This window comes from Colletotrichum spaethianum, assembly GCF_022836535.1.
Source record: "Colletotrichum spaethianum MAFF 239500 DNA, contig19, whole genome shotgun sequence".
Taxonomy (NCBI): Eukaryota; Fungi; Ascomycota; class Sordariomycetes; order Glomerellales; family Glomerellaceae; genus Colletotrichum; species Colletotrichum spaethianum.
In genome coordinates, this window is record NW_026054789.1 from 777924 (window position 1) to 795974 (window position 18051).

Genomic DNA, 18051 nt, shown 5'->3' on the forward strand with positions numbered 1-18051 from the left:
TATCCTCCCCATCCGCAGACCATCGATCCGATCTCGCTTTTCTGAAGAAACACAGAAACATCCGCGCTCATTCTTGACCGAAATCTCGAGGACACACACACCCCGCAAAGAGGTCACACACTTACGTCAAGATGGCGCAGGACAGCGAGAAGCCTACCGCTGCCGACAAGGGCAAGGGAAAGGCCGTGGAGGACAACAAGAAGGAAAAGCCCCAAGTCAACGGCAAGAAGGAGGATGAGAAGATTATCGACTGTGAGAGAAGTCCGGGCATTATCTGGAGGAGAGGAGGGGCTAACTGTTTGCAGCCGCGGAGGAGCTCAGCGAGGAGGACCAGCAGCTGAAGAATGAGCTGGACATGCTCGTTGAGCGCTTGACGGTGCGTTGTTCCTCGTTGCTATCTTCGTCATTGGGGTCCGGGCGCTGACAATTCATTGCAGGAATCCGATGCATCCCTCTACAAGCCGGCCCTGGAGGCCATGAAGACCTTCATCAAGACCTCAACCTCGTCAATGACGGCTGTGCCCAAGCCTCTCAAATTCCTCAGACCACACTACGAGACGATGACGAAACTGCATGAGGAGTGGCCGGCGGGCGAGAACAAGACTTCGCTCGCAGATGTCTTGTCAGTAATCGGTATGACGTATTCTGACGAGGACCGACAAGACACCCTCAAGTACCGCCTACTGGCACCCTCATCCGATATTGGATCGTGGGGCCACGAGTACACTCGGCACCTGGCCTTGGAGATTGGTGAGGTTTATGGAAAGCGGATAAATGCCGACGAACCGACAAAGGACTTGGTCGACCTTGCTCTGATCCTTATTCCCCTGTTCTTGCAGAGCAACGCTGAGGCTGACGCCGTCGATCTGATGAGCGAGCTTGAGATCATTGACCAGATCCCCAATTACCTGGACGAGAACACTTATGGCCGCGTGTGTCTGTATATGGTCAGCATGGTCAACCTGCTTACCTACCCCGACAATGAGCTCTTCCTGAAGACCGCACACGACATCTACCTGACATACAAGGAGTACGCCCTGGCAATGACGCTTGCTATCCGCCTCAACGACATCGACCTCATCAAGGCCGACTTCGAGAAGGCCGAGGACCCGGCCCTGAAGAAGCAACTCGCCTTCCTGATTGCGCGTCAACGCATTGTTCTGGATCTTCCTGCTGACGATGCCGACTCGCAAGCAATTGTCGAGTGCTTGTCTAACCTGAAGCTGTCCGACCACTTCAAGTCCCTGGGCAAGGAGCTTAACATCCTGGACCCCAAGACGACCGAGGACATTTACAAGAGCCACCTGGAGAGCAGCCGTGTCGCGGGTATGACCAACCTCGACTCCGCCCGCCACAACTTGGCAGCTGCCTTCGTCAATGCCTTTGTCAACGCCGGTTTTGGCAATGACAAGATGATGTTGGTGGAGCAAGATAAGGAGAGTTGGGTATGGAAGACTAAGGGCGACGGCATGATGTCAACTGTCGCTTCTCTGGGTACTCTGCTTCTTTGGGATGTCGAGGCTGGTCTGGACAAGATCGACAAGTACACTTACGCTGCGGAGCCTGAGATTCTGGCCGGTTCGATGCTTGCTATTGGTATTATGAACTCTGGAGCCCGTGTCGACTCTGAGCCCGCCTTGGCCCTGCTGGGTGATGAGGATAAACTTAACCACAAGAATCCTCTCGTCAGGACTGCCAGTATAATGGGTCTGGGTCTATCTTATGCTGGATCGAACAACGAACTCCTCTTGGAGCTTCTACTGCCCATCATCACCGACTCTTCTCAGGAGATGCAGATCTCCGCCATGGCCGCTCTTTCGTGCGGTCTCATCTTTGTTGGTTCATCCAACCCTGAAATCAGCGAGGCCATCGTCACTACTCTGCTCGACGATGAGCGTAAGAACCAGCTCACCGACAAGTGGACTCGCTTCCTTGCTCTCGGTCTCGGCCTGCTCTTCTTTGGCCGTCAAGAGGAGGTTGACGTCATTCTGGAGACCCTGAAGGCTGTCGACCACCCGATGGCAAAGCCCACGGCCGTTCTGGCTGAGATCTGCGCCTGGGCCGGTACTGGCGCTGTTCTGAAGATTCAAGAGCTCCTGCACATTTGCAACGAGCACATTGAAGACTCGGACGAGAAGAAGGGCGATGAGCTCCTCCAGTCTTACGCTGTGATTGGTATCGCTCTTGTCGCTATGGGAGAGGACGTTGGCCAGGAGATGGTTCTTCGCCAATTCGGCCACCTGATGCACTATGGCGAGCCCAACATCAGGAGGGCGGTCCCCCTTGCCATGGGTCTCATCAGCCCTAGCAACCCCCAGATGAAGGTCTACGACACCCTGTCAAGATACTCCCACGACAACGACAACGACGTGGCCATCAACGCCATCTTCGCCATGGGCCTACTGGGTGCGGGTACGAACAATGCTAGGTTGGCTCAGCTGCTCAGGCAGCTGGCCAGCTTCTACCACCGCGACCAAGAGTCCCTCTTCATGGTGCGGATCGCCCAGGGCCTGCTGCACATGGGCAAGGGGACGATGTCGGTCAACCCATTCCACACGGACCGTAACGTTCTTTCGCGCGTGTCGGCGGGTGGTTTGCTGGCGGTGCTGGTTGCCATGATTGATGCCAAGCAGTTCATCACTTCCAACTCACACTACCTACTCTACTTCCTGGTAACGGCGATGCATCCTCGTTTCTTGGTGACGTTGGACGAGGACCTGAAGCCTCTGAAGGTCAACGTGCGCGTTGGTCAGGCAGTGGATGTTGTTGGCCAGGCGGGCCGTCCCAAGACTATCACCGGGTGGCAAACACAGAGCACGCCGGTTGTCCTGGCGTACGGCGAGCGTGCCGAGCTTGAGGACGAGCAGTACATCAGCTTGAACAGCACACTAGAGGGACTGGTCATTCTCAAGAAGGTAAGCTTTGCGTGAAGATATGTTAGGGGCAGTGGATGACGCTAACGATGGACAGAACCCCGACTGGGTGGAGGACAAATAGATGGCTTAGGGGTGTTACGGGGTCTTGGGGGATCGTAGGTTCAGGCTTGGGACTGGGACACGATACACTGTATAGTAATTCTGCGTCTGTGAGTGGCATTCGGAATGGCATCAGACAGATGAGATCCCACATGAATAGACGGATCAGCTACTGCAATGAAAAGGCGTTTCAGATTGTTACAGAGTTCTCAGCGGACGTGTGCGTACGAAAGGTGTATCGTTATTTCTTTAAAAATACAAATGCCCCGTGATGAATGTTTTATGGTAGATGGCGGTGAGACAGGCCCGACTTTCGGTGAGGCGAGGGGTAAACATGGCAGCATACCATGGGGGAACCAAACTGCTTCCTTCTTGCCCCATACGGAAAATCTTACCGGCACGAACAGACGCCCATTGGGCCAAGGGTCTATGGACGGCCACCCAGATGTTCTCGACTGGAACCGGGTCATTGGGGAAATTTTCTGCCAGGCAACCGAGGCATATCAAGAACAATCAGACACCTATCTGAGACAGACAGCATCGAGATATTGGCCCTCGTGGACAAAAGACGTCTTGCTTGTACGTAATGAACGTCACAATGGCAGTGGTGGGATATTGCTTGTAAGCGATACGGGGGGAGGGACGGGACAGATAGGAACATGGGTTGACGTTTGATGGGTAAAGAGCTAAACCAGGCTGAGTAGCAGTGGCCGTGTGCACCCTGTCCGATACCTACTACCTATGTAAGCGAAGCAACGGAGGGGCGGTCTCAGTCTTCCCTCTTCCACTAGTGTACTGGTGGAGGTTGGGGTGGCGGCGAGACGAATGTTGATTCATCGACGTCCGTCATTGGCTGTCCACGTAGTGTAGAGCACCGAAGCGAGACATGGACTCTGCTCAGCCTCTGTCGCAGTCAGGTCTTGGGCACGATGGGGTTGTGGTAACGGAGGTGTTGAGAAAAAGCAGGGTGGACGCGATGGACACGAAGCCTCCGAAGCACGGATGCCGCCGAGGAGGGGGTCGCACGATGCATGATGCGAGCCTTCTCCATTGAGGGTCGGATCCGTTGGTTGGATGCTCTGTATTGTTAGCGATGGTTGATGGAGATCCTGGGGTCCCGGTCGCCGCGGCGGAGCGGGGAGGTCAGCCGCCGCCTGCTTTGTCTTCTGGGCTCCTCTTACCTGCTCTCTTATCTAGCGGGCTATGTATTACGCTTCCAATCGCTTTTCTCGTGATAATTGGAAAGGCAACACGGCACGGTTGCTGATGGTTGCTCGTACCCAGTGTCTCACAGGCTTATGCGAACCGATGCCGGATGCCAAGGAGCGTACCTCGAGGTAACCTGGTACTGAGTGGTCTGTCATTGGCCGGGTGAGTCAGACAGATTGGCGATTGGATTGGCATCGATCTGCAGCTGCTTGTGATGTGCGCCCTTTGAAGGTCTGTCTTGTTCCAGTGTAGAATTCGAGGGTTCGTCTGTAAGCTGCAAGTGCGCGCTGTTGCGCTTTGCGGAGAGGGTGTGATGCAAGGTGCCCGCTGCCATTTCTGCAAAGAAGTGGATAGCGCAATGTACAGAGTGGACACAGGCGAATCTAGCCGCTCTGTGGGCAACCAAGCCAAGTCACAATCGCGGACCCATGGAACCACCCAAGAGTTCAGCTAGCAACGGCCTAGGCAAAGGACCCTTGGAAAGGACCTCTCCAATCCCTTTCCATCTTTGTTTTCCATGCGCCGGTGCGAGGCGCGCCTCCGTATCATTTCTTGTTAAAGATGGTCTGGTTCCCCAGCTTTTGCCTCGGGAACTATACCGACGCCGCCGCGTTCGACTTCCCTATCTATTCCCTACACGCAGTCTCTCCGCCTCCTATACTCCCCCCCCCCCCCCCCCCCCCCCCCCCCCCACCTCACTCGCCGAGTATTCTCCTATCTTTGCTTTTACTCAAGAGAATTGTCGAGTAGGTGAGACGGACGAACCTCACGAGGAGACCATACCATCATTGCATCTGCCGCGCACTCACAACTTGTGCGGGTGGATAGTCTGCAACGTGTGGCATATATCTTGGGGCGAGCGCAACCCGTCCTACATTTCGGAGGGGTTGGAGTCACCGATAACACACCGGTCTCGGAACACGCATTCTTGTCACCTTTGGCTACAACATCGTCTCACGCCAGACCCGAAATACGCAGTGCCGAAACAAGAGCAGATCGGTGGTTAGAAGAAACTAGCTGATTACGCCATTGCTGACGATCTCTGAACCACCGGGCAGTAGAACGAAGCTCGATTGGCCCAGAGCTCTGAACCAAGAGGACACACCTGGACTTTTCTCCTTTCCACCTACATCAGCATCAAGAGTTGGGCCAGTGGCACAAAACCGTCACCATGGGCGACGACCACAGCATCCCCATTAAGGCCTCCTCGAGCCGCGACTTTGTCGCCCAACTCAGCTCGTCGTTCCGCGTCGGCACACCACAGGCACAGGAGATATTGGCCAGGGATTTGGCAGAGTGCTCAGACGAGGAGAACCCCGACGACAACGACGACGCCATCGGTTCCGCCTCCGAGTCCGAATCGGAAGAGGGCCCTCTATTCTACCGGCGGCCCAGCGGTGTGGCCTTTGGTACCTCTCGGCCCGTCATGAACCCGCAGACATATGCAGTCGAAGAACCGCCGGTTCTCACCAGGGTCGAGAAGAAGCAGTCGCGCGACGCCGAGCGGAGTCTTCTTCGAGACAACCACATCCTACCGCCCAAGACCCCTCGCGCAGACAGTGAACCGTTCTACCGCCGTGCCTACAGACGCCTTTTCAGCACCAAAGTCCCGCTGGAGCCTCACGATGAAGAGGCGCCGCGGGTTGTTGTCCGCCGGCCCACCGAAGCGACCCCGTTGCTGTCTGGCACGACCCCGGCGCCGGACGCGGATGGCCACGAGCACCTCAACGAGCAGTGGGAAGCGGCAGTCGCGACGGGTCAGCTCCGTACGACCTGGCAGCGCGAGGCCAAGACCATTGTCCAGTATGCCAGCCCGCTCATCGTCACCTTCATGCTGCAGTATTCGGTCAACGTCGTCGCCATCTTCGCGGTCGGCCGCATTGGCAGGATGGAACTCGGCGCCGTGAGCCTGTCCACCATGACGGCCTCGATCACCGTCTACGCGCCCTTCCAGGGCCTCGCAACAAGTCTCGACACCCTCTGCGCGCAGGCGTACGGTTCGGGTCACCGCCATCTTGTCGGACTGCAGATGCAGCGCATGACGTACTTTTTGCTCATGTGCTTCGTCCCCTCGCCGTGCTGTGGTTCTTTGGTGAGCAGGTGCTGAGCTCCATCATCCCGGAGCCCGAGTCGGCGCGGCTGGCGGGACAGTACCTGCGGGTCATGATCCTGGGCGGGCCGGCCTTCGTCTGCTTCGAGGCCGGCAAACGGTTTGTGCAGGCGCAGGGTCTGTTTCAGGCGACCACGTGGGTTCTCCTGATCGCAGCACCCATCAACATCTTTTTGAATTGGCTGTTTGTCTGGAGGCTGGGATGGGGCTTCGTCGGGGCCCCCACCGCCGTCGTCTGCACGCAGAACCTTCTCCCGCTGCTACTGTTCCTCTACGTCCGCTTCGTCAACGGGTACCAGTGTTGGGGCGGTTTCAGCAAGCGGGCCTTCACCAACTGGGGCCCAATGCTTCGCTTGGCGCTGCCTGGCATGATCATGATCGAGGCCGAGTACATGGCCTTTGAGGTCCTGACCTTGTTCTCGAGCCACTTTGGGCCGTCGTACCTCGCGGCGCAGAGCGTCGTGGTCACACTGTGCGCCATCACTTACCAGATTCCGTTCCCGTGAGTATCGCAGCGTCGACACGAATCGCCAACCTCATCGGTGCCGGGCTGGTGGATGCCGCCAAGACTACCGGCGCAGTGGTAAGTTTGCCCCATCGCTTCCCTTCCTCGATGCTGGGGAAGCCCTGGTTTCAGGCCGCAGGTTTCCAGGGAGAGATTCTAACTGATTCGACAGGCGTTCGGTGCAGCACTGATTGTGGGCATATTCAACGTCATCCTGTTTGGCAGCTTGCGGTTCCACCTGCCGCGCCTTTTCACCAACGACGAGGAAGTCATCGCCATCGTGGCCGACGTGCTCCCGCTGTGCGCGATGATGCAGGTGTTTGACGGCCTCAGCGCGGGCGCCCACGGGCTGCTTCGTGGTATCGGCCGCCCGTCCATTGGCGGGTATGCCAACATCGCGGTGTACTACTTCATTGCCATCCCTCTGTCTTTCGGGACGGCGTTTGGCTTGGGGTGGAAGCTCAAGGGACTGTGGCTGGGTGTCACGGTTGGGCTTGCGTTGTAAGTGTTGTGCCCTTTTGAAACGTCGTTCCTCAAACTTCTCGGAGATGGGATGAGAGAGGAGGCAAGGTGTACATGCGGATCTTGGCTGACTGAGTGATATTTCAATACAGGGTTGCATTCATTGAGTATGCGTTTGTGTACCTTACCGACTGGGACAAGGCGGCCAAGGAGGCAGACGCGAGGAACCAGGCCGAGTAAATGATCTTGGCCGAGGTTTTCCTTGATGATACCTGGTATCCGGAGTTATCGTCTTGCTTGGGCACGAGAGTGTCATCTGTGGTCGGATGTCAAAAGCCTTGTGAGGCATGCGCGCATGCGGATTACTTGCGATTGTTAATACTGAACGGTGTCATGTTGCATATAAGAGCGTCTGTAGCGTAGGGGCTTTCTTCCTCTCTTTTTCCAAAACAATTCCGAGCCAGCAGGCCATCGAGCAAGGCATGAGTGGCGTCCAGGGAGCGGGAGAAGGATACAACAGCACGACACGATACGATACAAAACACGGCTCGGTCGTTGCATTTTCGGAGTCTGTTCTCGCTCATGTGTTCCAGGAAAGGCAATCGACGACATGCCATTGACATGTCTTGTGACGTTGTGGGCCCATCCGCTCTGATGGTGACGGACGTCCGTGGTGGCCCGCACGAACTCGGGAACATGCTAAGCAGCACTTACACACGCCTCCCGGGACGGGGTTTCGGGAACCGGAGCAGACTCGACTCCAATCGGCGTGGGGTCAATCTGACTCCGTTGCCAAAGTCTCCGGTCTCTTGGGTAGCGGTGAGAGCATCGAGGAAGAAGAAGCTAGGAGGAGCTTGGTGTGCTGAAGGAGGATGTCGCAGTCAGGCGGTTGCTGTGTGTGTGTATGTACTTTATGGAGACTTTCAGACTTTCCGTGGCTAAAGTCTCCGCTCCGGTCTACCCCTCCCACCCTCCTCTACACTACACTATTGAGATGCGAAGCTTGCCTGCCAGGGACCGTTTGATGGCCAAAGCGGCGAACCAAACAAACTGACCAGGGGGGCAGGAGATTGGGGGACAACAACGGCGACGGTGACAAGCAACCAAATAGGCGCGGTCCCGCATCGGGGGGGAACGAATGGCGTGTGCAGGGGTGTGAGGGGCTCATTTTCATCTTGTCGCGCTTCGAGCTCGGAGACCCCTCCTCTCTCTTTCGTTTTCGCCGCCTTTTTTGCTCCCCTCCCAGCGACTGACCACAACCATCCCACAAACCCTTCCAGAAGACGCTTCGTTCCTTGCGCGTTTCGCACTTCCGCACCTTTTTTCCCTGGACGGTTGTGGCTCCGATTGGTACCTTGAAAGGTTTTGTCACGTTCCGTATATATATTTAAAGGTAACGCTTCCCCTCCCGATCCCTCTGTGCGCGCATGCCATCCTGCCTGTCCCTGCAACACTGCATGCAAAAAAGATTGAGCATTGGAACTGGAGGCTGACACGCGAACAACGCACAAAGAGGCAGAACGAACAGCAATAATGGCGACCACTACCACGACGACGACCAACGAGGCCATCACGGCCGAGTCCATCCTGCGCCTCTTCCCTGACATCGACACCAGCACCGAGGCCCTCTCTGGCCACGACGCCGAGCAGATCCGCCTCATGGACGAGGTCTGCATCGTGCTGGACGAGAACGACAAGCCCATTGGCAACGCCAGCAAGAAGGCCTGTGAGTGCCTCCCTCCCTCGCGCTCCCAGTCCCACGGGCGGCGCATATACGAACCAGAAGTAACCCAGCTGACCGAGACCGACTGCAGGCCACCTCATGACCAACATCGACAAGGGCCTCCTCCACCGCGCCTTCTCCGTCTTCCTCTTCGACCCGGCCGACAACCGCCTGCTCCTGCAGCAGCGCGCCTCGGAGAAGATCACCTTCCCCGACATGTGGACCAACACGTGCTGCTCCCACCCGCTGGGCATCCCCGGCGAAACGGGCTCGAACCTCGAGGACTCAGTCGCGGGCGTGAAGCGCGCGGCGCAGAGGAAGCTGGAGCACGAGCTGGGCATCAACCCCGGCCAGGTCCCTTTGAGGATTTCCACTTCCTCACGAGGATCCATTACAAGGCCCCGAGCGACGGCAAGTGGGGAGAGCACGAGAGTACGTCACCCCGTTGGGTGGACAAGGGCGAACAAGACATGCTGGGAACCGTGCTGACAAGAACACAGTCGACTACATCCTCTTCATCAAGGCCAAGGTCGACCTCGACATCAACAAGAACGAGGTCCAGGCGACGCAGTACGTCAGCGCCGACGAGCTCAAGAAGCTCTTCCAGGACCCCACCCTCAAGTTCACCCCCTGGTTCAAGCTCATCTGCGAGTCCATGCTCTTTGAGTGGTGGCAGAGCCTCGACAACGGTCTTGAGAAGTACACCAACGAGCAGGAGATCCGCCGCATGTGAAGAGACAAACCGACAAGCCGTGTGTGAGTCTTTGTGGTTGCGGCAGGGGTGCTACTGGTCTCGGTGGAACGTGAAGATCCGGGACAGCATCTGGAGAGAGAGCATTAGACGTGGAGTTTTGCTGTCATGTGGCCCCCCAACCAAGGGGTATTGTTGTTGATGCGCGCCCTCTTATTTTTCTTCTGGATTTTGTTACACCTAGATATCCCCCTTTTTTTATCACATGAATACGACTTGGGGCGCTGGCTGGTGGCCATTTTGATTGACAAAAGTTTCATACCCCAAATTTCCCTATGCAAGTGAAGCCCATGGCCGTGTCGTTTGTCGATTATGTACAGGTTTTGATGCTGCGGACGCTACCCGGAGATGCGCATGGCTTTCAAGGAGCGTGTGACCGCCGCGTGAACCCTACAGATTGCCCGGTGCCGTCGGCCTAGATGGATACCTAACTGATCAAAATATACACCGAAGACAGCCCCGGCAACCGGAAAGGACAGGACATCCAAAGAAGCGTGTTGGGGAAATTTCACCGAAAGTCTCCGAACGGAGGCTTTTGCCCATCAAGTCTCCGGGCCCGGCGCAGTCCTCGATGACCATGCCATGCGGTGAAAGAACCACCTCATTGGGTACGCGGGAGGCACTCGGCGAGCTCGAGAGGAGGGTACACGAGGGAGAAAGCCCAGGGCGAAATGCACCTGAGGTGGGCTTGGTATTCCACCGAAGTCCATTTGGGGTTCTTTGATGTATTCGATAACGTCATCGATACAGCGAAGTCACTAGGTCTGCCAACAACGAGGCCCTGGAAATGTTTGAAAGAACCACTCAGCAGAAGAACGATCTAAATCTATCATAAAGTCCTTATTGTTCAAATTCTCCGAGCATACTAGACATCTCTAGTGCCGAACCTTACTTAGAACGCTTTATTGTCGGGCGGATGTAAGTTGTCTGTATGGTGCGAAATATGACTGTACGGTCACGCCTTTGATTGTACACACGCAGGAACATCAACTGGGACAGCTTTTCCGGGTCTGCTCGTCTCTAAGGACTTGTTCCTTCTTGAAGATATGAATATACGAACAGCGATGATCAGAATCGAGGAACAAATGTTGTAACTCGATTCTGGGGTCACTTTCCGCGCACGACAAGGTGGGCACAGTCAAAGCCTTGAAAGCAACGAATCTGACTGAGATGTTGACTCAGTTGTCAAGATCGAGCAACTCGTTTGTGTGCGGAGTAATTATTGCTTAACCCGGAACGCGGTTGTGTGGTAAGCCGTATTTAGACAGGCTGTTGCGGCTCAAGAAAGCGAATCCCATCCGGCGTTTAAGCCTTTCAACCTTCTTTCAACTTCATGTAGCATTTCCGCCGGCGAATTTCAAATTCACCCGAACCGCTTGGAGAACCACTTGGAGAACCACTTTGCTTTGTTCGGAAATTTTCTCTCCTCTTCTCCGAAGGAAGGGATGGATGGTTGGACCCGAAAGCCTCGGAGCATTATCTCTCCCGTGCAGATTGGCAATATTGCTCGTTTTATCAAATTAAATATCGAGGTCATTCAGCTTTAGACGAGCTGGAAATATTACGGACCGCACAGACGATTGTTTTGGAGCAAACGAGGCAGATGTGAGGAGTCCGATCTCAGGATTTGTGACCTGCTTCCACTATGCAGGAAAGAGAGGAGCCTCGCCTGCTGGGCGACGTGTGACGGATTTTGAAGACGGGCAGGCCCTCAAAAATTTGGACCTTCCACAGGGTTTCGTAATTGCCGGTTTCCAAAGTAACATGATGTTTCTCAAAGACCGCGAGCTTCTCCCGACCCGAGTCACTACTCTTTTGTTGTCTGCCGACCTTCAACTCACTTCTGTGCCACACATTGACCAGCTGTTCTCCTTTGAAACCAGCAGTATAAACCCTGGAGGTTGCCCTTGGCCTTTGAGAGACACGGTGTTGCTTTGCGAGTAGTGCAAACCGCCCTTGCTTTTCACCGAGATCGGCAATTTCAGCAAACTGCGGACGACTACCGATACTGGATGACCGTCAACCCCTTGACATTTTCAATTTGTGTCTCGCAAGATTCAGTACGTAGTTTGACGCATTGTCACGTTGTTCCCCATGTCGTGTCGTACCACAGGTCCTCTGAAAAACAAAAAGCACAGGACCTTCTCGCATAACACTTGCTTCTAGCGAGCGATCTCACGATCTGTTTGCTCCAAGCTTACAATAGCATTCGTTCACATATTGCCGATGAATCTCTGCCCTTTCTGGCAGAGGCTCCCCCGCATTTGGCTTCCCGGGCGTGACCTGTAGCAGCTAACGACTCACGATTTCCGAGCAAGCAGTGCCATACAACGGCGTTTGGCGAGGGGTGAAGAGACACATCATCGCCAAGCCCGCTCCCGCCAACACGACGCAATAACTTCGACCGAGACCAAAACATAAGGCCACAAGCTTTTAGGTCGAGAGTGGTGAGACACAAACGATCTGACACCCACGAAGGTAGCAATATGAAAAGGCACAGTGCCTCCCCAACGGGGCAACAGTGAGGCGATCCTTCGCCCTTGGAACTTGGCATATCACTGCATATGCACCCCACGTGCGCAGGCTTTGATGCCATGCCGGTTTGGCTTATCACTCTACCCTGTTGGTCGTGGAACCCTTATCTCAGCAAACATTCCCGACTCGTCCCCACGTCGCAATGGACCAACAGAGCATCCCAGGCACCAAGGACCATCGCCCGAAGACGCCTGCACGGTATGTGTAGTAAGGCAGCTTTGTTGGGACAAGCTTGGATCGGAACCCGAGCCCGCCTCTGTCAGGATGGGGCGGCCGCGGGGTACGGGGCCGCCACACGGTGCGCCCGGACACCGTCGTCCGGGGAGCGCCGTGGCCCCAGGACGGAGCTGATAGGAGCAGTGGAACACCTTGGCCACGCCACACGACGGCTCGGTGAGCTAGGCCGTTGTTGGCATGTCCAGCCGCTTCGATTGGCCAGGCTTGAAGATTTGCATTGGTTGATCCCCCCAGATACAGGGCACAGGATGCACTCGACCGACAATCCCTAGGATACCTGACCCAACGACAGGGTCTGGCAGGCCTGCCGTTCCCCGCACACCGGCTGTGAGCCCGCCGCTTCACCTCATCCCCCCGTCCCAAGAAACACAGTGAGAATGCATCGTACGGCACTCGCACTCCTCAACAGCTTCCTCAACCAGGCCTAGCCACTTAGCCGCCGCTTCCTGTGCAGTAGGGGGTCGGACGGCGTTGGTTAGACCTGCATACCCGTGCATGCCAGGCCCGGATGGTAACCACCAGTGCTTGCGCGGCACACGAACACATGCCTCATCCATAGCCAACGGTCCTCTGTTTCTCGAACTGCAGCCCAGGTCATCCTAGCCCGACTTCCCCTCATCAGCTTATACGCCGCTGTCCTCGTGCCTCCCCCATTACGGCATATCCCAATAGTCTGAGTCCATTAGCAAGGTTCTGGCTAGTGTTGAGGCAAGCCAAGGCGGATACCAAAGGCAAAGTTGCCCGCATGTTGTCGGTGCAAGCGGCCTACTCTGAACCCCCCCCCCCCCCCCTGGCCAGGCGTCATTGATGGTCGGCTTGCCGTTCTCGTCATATTCGATCATCCGGTTACGATAGGGCAAGCGACGTCTCATAGCCATCAGCTCACTGCATATGCGATAGAACCTGTGCATCCGCACGGCTGTGTTTAGTTGGTTCTGCAGCTCGTCTCAACATCCCACGCTCGACGGCTGCCGCAGCCTCTCAGCTATCTCTCTGCAGCTCATCCCACGCAAGAACTCCTTGTCTCTCCACTACCTCCACCTTTCCCGTCGTCCCAGCTTCCTGTCTCACTCTCCCTCTCACCCAATGCTTACTATTCCTTGTACCTAGTACGTCTAGTGACACTTGTCCGGCTACATAATCCCCATCTCCTCTCCGCTCCCAACTGACCCCTTCTTCCGCTCCTCTCCTCTCCTTGTCTTGTTATCACATACTCTGGATAGGCTCTCACCAACTCAAACACACACATTGTTTGGCTTCCTACCAAGGCAAGGATAAGGATTAAAGTCCTTTCTGCATCGAGAGTTCCTCATCTCGAAGGCCCCAAGAACCGGGGGGCAGATCTCTGGACAAGATCACAGCCGTCAGCTGTGCTTTGTTGCTAGACTGCTACTCATCGTCTCGACTACAATCAATCCCAGCTTCCACTCAAACCTTCTCTCAACTACCTCTCCCATTACCGTCGTCTGACGTCCTGCCTGACAATACCCTTTCAACCAAAACCATCCCGCTCATCGCATATCGTGAAGACGTTGTTGTCTCCCGCGTCTTGCTGACGACATCCTTTCTACACCTCGAACCCCCACAAAACCCAGTCCAAAGACTTAACCCGTCGAAATCATTATTGATGTCGGTTGACCTTCGTACAAGCCTCAATTGCCTGCGTCACCCATCCAGATTTATGCCCGTCTCGAGAACCCAACTCTCGAGAGTACATACGGGCGATAGTATACAGAATTTAAGTACGTCGTCGCACGCTAACAGGACCCCCCACCGCGACGGGCCCCCGATGCTGATACTGGTCCAGATTCGTGAACAAGACAGGCCCCTCTGGAAAGAAGCCCGTCATGGAGCACGTAAGCAAAAGCGTCACCCTCGTTGAACTCAAACGTTCCCTCGTGCCCCCGAAGTGGGAGGATACCGTGCGTGTCATTGGCATGTCGGAGTGCAAGGAGGCCGGCCTCTCGCTGGCCCATGCCTTTGCTGCTGATGATCTTAGCCAGTATCTTCTCGACGCCGATGACATGGCGACCCTGTCGGCCGAGTCTAAATGGAAGCTGCACGTCGACATCATGGTTTACATTGCAGCCGCCCACTGCCTCAACGGCATTGTCACCACCATCGGTCCGGACCACGATGCTGTGGCTTTGTGGTGAGTTCTCTTCCGTGTTGAAAACTCCCATCCAAGCAAGGGCCCAGTATCTTTGACGACCCATCCCTACGGAGCCTCTGTAAAATCACTGGCCAACCCCAACAATGACAAACCCGAGCTAACACTAGACGGATTGTACAGGATGCCTCCTGGAAAGGACGCTGACGGGTGGTGGACCATCCTCCGCAGTGGTTTGTGGCGACTCTACTTCCAGCTCACAGTGGAGGCCAGGCGTCGTTATTACGACGAGCTGCTGCCCCTGTTGCATGATACCAAGCTCGAGGTCATGGGCGAGCGGGATAATGACTGCTACTACCTGGTCTACTTAGGGACCAAGCCCAACGCCCGGGGCAAGGGGTATGCGCGGAAGCTGCTCAACGACATGATTGAGAGGGTATGTTGATGCTTTGGGCTTCTCCCCGAAGCCCCGTCTCTGCTGCCAGTTTTGATCAGAGAGATCTCGTCAAAATGTGTCAGGTATGCTAGCCAAAAAAACTTTTGACTAACACGCACAGGCCGACGCGGAAAACCGTGCCGTCTACCTCGAGTCCAGCTCTCTATCCAACAACGCGTACTACCGCAAGTTTGGGTTCGAGTACAAGCGCGAGATCCGGCTGACTCGCGGGGACACCCCCGTCAGCCTGTTCATCATGGTCCGCGAGCCGTGCCCGCGCAAGGCGGGCGGCGGCCACACCTACTCCACCGTAGTCTCGAGCAACATCAAGATGCAGATCAATGCCGTGAGGAAGGAGACGGTGCGGGTTTGATTGGGGCCTGCCCGGAACCCGTCAGCCATCCGGCCTGTCCAATTCCGGTACCGCGTGGAACTGGTGACGTGCTCTTGTTTTTTTGTTGTGCAAAATCTCTTGGAAAGTTGTCGTTTTGTTCGATAGCGGTCCTTCTGGGCTTGCGCCTGTGTCTCATGCTGACCACAGCCCAAGAGTTCAACATCCCCACGATGGGCGCGGTGTCCGGTTCAACACCTGGCGCAGACTCGACCCGCTTGTCTCTAGCGCAGCGGCGATGAAATGCTTTACTCTTTTGTTTTTAGTTTTCTTCAGAGTTTTTATTTTATTTTTTACAAATGTTTTTGTGTTTCTTGCTTTCAGTTTTGCTTGTATCTACCGACTAGCTCTAGCCATTCATTAGAACACTGACCGATTCAATCATATCATTCATATCACTGAGTCGCGGTTGTTCCGCGCGCGCCTCCGTTTCCGCCTGTGTTGTGACAAATTCATCAGCTCTGTGCTGAACCTTTTGGCCCAAAAGTCAATGGAACCCTTCGGGGGTCCCTTTTCCGCGTACTCCGCCGTATTCTCTTGACGAAATGGTCACACACACACACACACACACACACACACACACACTCCCTTGTTCCCCGAGACACTTGTTTTTTCTTTTTGATGGTCTAGTAATCAAGGATGGCCCACGTCTCGTCGTCAATCGTCGTGTAAATCAGGCCCTGGCCGAGCAGCTCGTCCGCCGCCGCCAGCACGTCTCGCATGCTGATGCCGGCCCCGCTCGAGATCTGGTTGAGGTGGACGCCCTCGTTGCCGCCGGGAGCGTTGTTGATGAAGTTGAACATCTTTTGCGCGGCGGGCGAGCATCCTCTGAGCTTGCCAGCCTGCGCGGAGTTTCCGCCGGCACCGGTACCGGCACCACCGCCGTATGAGTCGCCGCCGTCGACAAACATGCCATCGCCACCACCACCACCACCAGCACCGTTGGCACCGTCAGCGCCGCCCGCGCCGTTCAGCGGGCCCTTGGTGAAGTAGAGGTGGACGTAGGTGGCCTCGAGGAGGTGGTAGTTGACCTCGTTGAAGTCGGTGACGGGGCGGATGAAGTGGGCGCCGACGTGGCGCTTGCCGTTGAAGGACTTGAGACGGCCCCAGACGCGGACGTGGCCGTCGAGTTCGAGGTTGGCGTCGGCGTCGTCCTTCTTGTCCGTGTCGACCCACTTCTTAACCTCGATGAGGCCGGTGCCGTCGTCGAGCTTGAGGGTGATATTTGTCGGTTGCGGGGAGATCTGGCGGATCTGGGCTACAAAGGTTACCTGTAGACGGGAAAGTCGGAGGTCAGCTGGATGGTTCTCGAAAAGAGGGGCTCATCAGAAGCAGGCATGCTCAGGGACGGCAGAGACTGACTTGTGTGACGGTGGCACCGTCAATCTTAAAATCGGCGCCCGGGTAAGCCTCGTCGGCGTCGATGATCTGCTTAATGGTGACGGGACGGAGGGATTCCTCGCTGTAGGCCTTGCCGCCGCCTTGGCTGCCCTGCTGGGAGCCGCCGTAGACGAAGCCGCCGGCGTCGTCGCCGCCCTGGGCGCCATAGGCTGTTTTCGTGAACCCGCCGTATGAAGCTGTTGCGCGGGGGTGGTTAGCTTGAGCACTGGTTTGTCTTTGGGAGGCGAAGAGGACATACTCATTGTTTCTTTGATATCTGAAGGAGTCGAGTGATGGCTGTAGGTCGCGGGGTCGTGAGGTGGAAGGGCGGATCGTTGGTAGGTTGGTACGGAGGTGGGTGGTGGGCGGTGATGGTTTTGGTCGGGACGCGTCTTTTTGCCTGGCGACGCGACGGGGGAGTTTAATTGATGTGCACGCCCACTATGGAATGCTGCTGCCCCGCGTTTAGACCATGACTGGATGAAAGCTCATGGTGCAGTGGGTTGGTATTTTAGATGACATAATCAAGATGGGCGGGTTCCCGTCTGTGCAGGGATTCCGGTTATCGGGACGCGACTGATGTCAGCACCTGGTTCACTGAGGGACCTTGAAGTTCATGTGAGTAGATACCGATACCTCACTTGGCCTCCATGGTTGTTCGCAAACCACTAAGCTTATTGACAATTAGATGAAAAGCAGCAACTGTTCAATTCCGACGGCAATGAATATAACTCAACATTTGCTGTTACCATGTATCCGGGGTCTATTTCACGTTGTCTTGACACTCAAAATGCACACCCAGTAGTTCATCGGCCCATGTCTTACCAACAGTGTCTAGTAAAATGTCTTTTACACGGAAAGGAAAACCCACGCATTACTTACAGACAAGTTTTGGCGTTGATCACGACAAATATGATGGCAAGACCCTGACCGCTCGAGATCTTCCATGAGTTTCTCTCCACGTTCGGGGCCCGGTGTGGCGGTTGTCACTGCGCCGATTAGCCTCGGCTGACCTCCATTGCGGAGGCTCCCGCACCAACAGCGCCCCCACACCGGCTTCGATGGCGACTGGACCGCTGGGACTGCACCCACCAACCACTGCACGCTTCATCAGTCTGGAGACTGCAGTACCGCGACTGGGGGAGCTCCTCTTCTGGTTCTCGGGACTGGAGGCGTTGGCTTGACTGTTGCTTCTGACATTGTCTTTATCCCATCCATCCCAACGCA

General features: G+C 55.8%; 4 protein-coding genes across 4 annotated transcripts; 3 read left to right on the forward strand and 1 right to left on the reverse strand.

The window, feature by feature from the left end:
• Positions 1 to 131: 131 nt before the first annotated feature.
• ColSpa_07645 (26S proteasome regulatory subunit rpn-1) lies at positions 132 to 2997 on the forward strand (the record flags this gene model as incomplete). Its single annotated transcript, XM_049273857.1, has 4 exons — positions 132 to 252; positions 306 to 376; positions 438 to 2915; positions 2971 to 2997. 4 exons carry the CDS (start codon positions 132 to 134, stop codon positions 2995 to 2997), a joined length of 2697 nt encoding a protein of 898 aa, XP_049129814.1.
• A 5797-nt stretch (positions 2998 to 8794) lies between these two features.
• Positions 8795 to 9717, forward strand: ColSpa_07646 (isopentenyl-diphosphate delta-isomerase; the record flags this gene model as incomplete). Its single annotated transcript, XM_049273858.1, has 3 exons — positions 8795 to 8987; positions 9076 to 9416; positions 9478 to 9717. 3 exons carry the CDS (start codon positions 8795 to 8797, stop codon positions 9715 to 9717), a joined length of 774 nt encoding a protein of 257 aa, XP_049129815.1.
• Positions 9718 to 14354: 4637 nt separating this feature from the next.
• ColSpa_07647 (putative N-acetyltransferase) lies at positions 14355 to 15426 on the forward strand (the record flags this gene model as incomplete). The annotated part of the gene is made up of 3 exons (XM_049273859.1): positions 14355 to 14659; positions 14801 to 15053; positions 15175 to 15426. 3 exons carry the CDS (start codon positions 14355 to 14357, stop codon positions 15424 to 15426), a joined length of 810 nt encoding a protein of 269 aa, XP_049129816.1.
• Positions 15427 to 16070: 644 nt separating this feature from the next.
• ColSpa_07648 (replication factor A protein 3) lies at positions 16071 to 17087 on the reverse strand (the record flags this gene model as incomplete). Its single annotated transcript, XM_049273860.1, has 3 exons — positions 16071 to 16715; positions 16807 to 17021; positions 17084 to 17087. The coding sequence occupies 3 exons, from the start codon at positions 17085 to 17087 to the stop codon at positions 16071 to 16073; spliced, it is 864 nt and encodes a 287-aa protein (XP_049129817.1).
• Between the last annotated feature and the right edge of the window lie 964 nt (positions 17088 to 18051).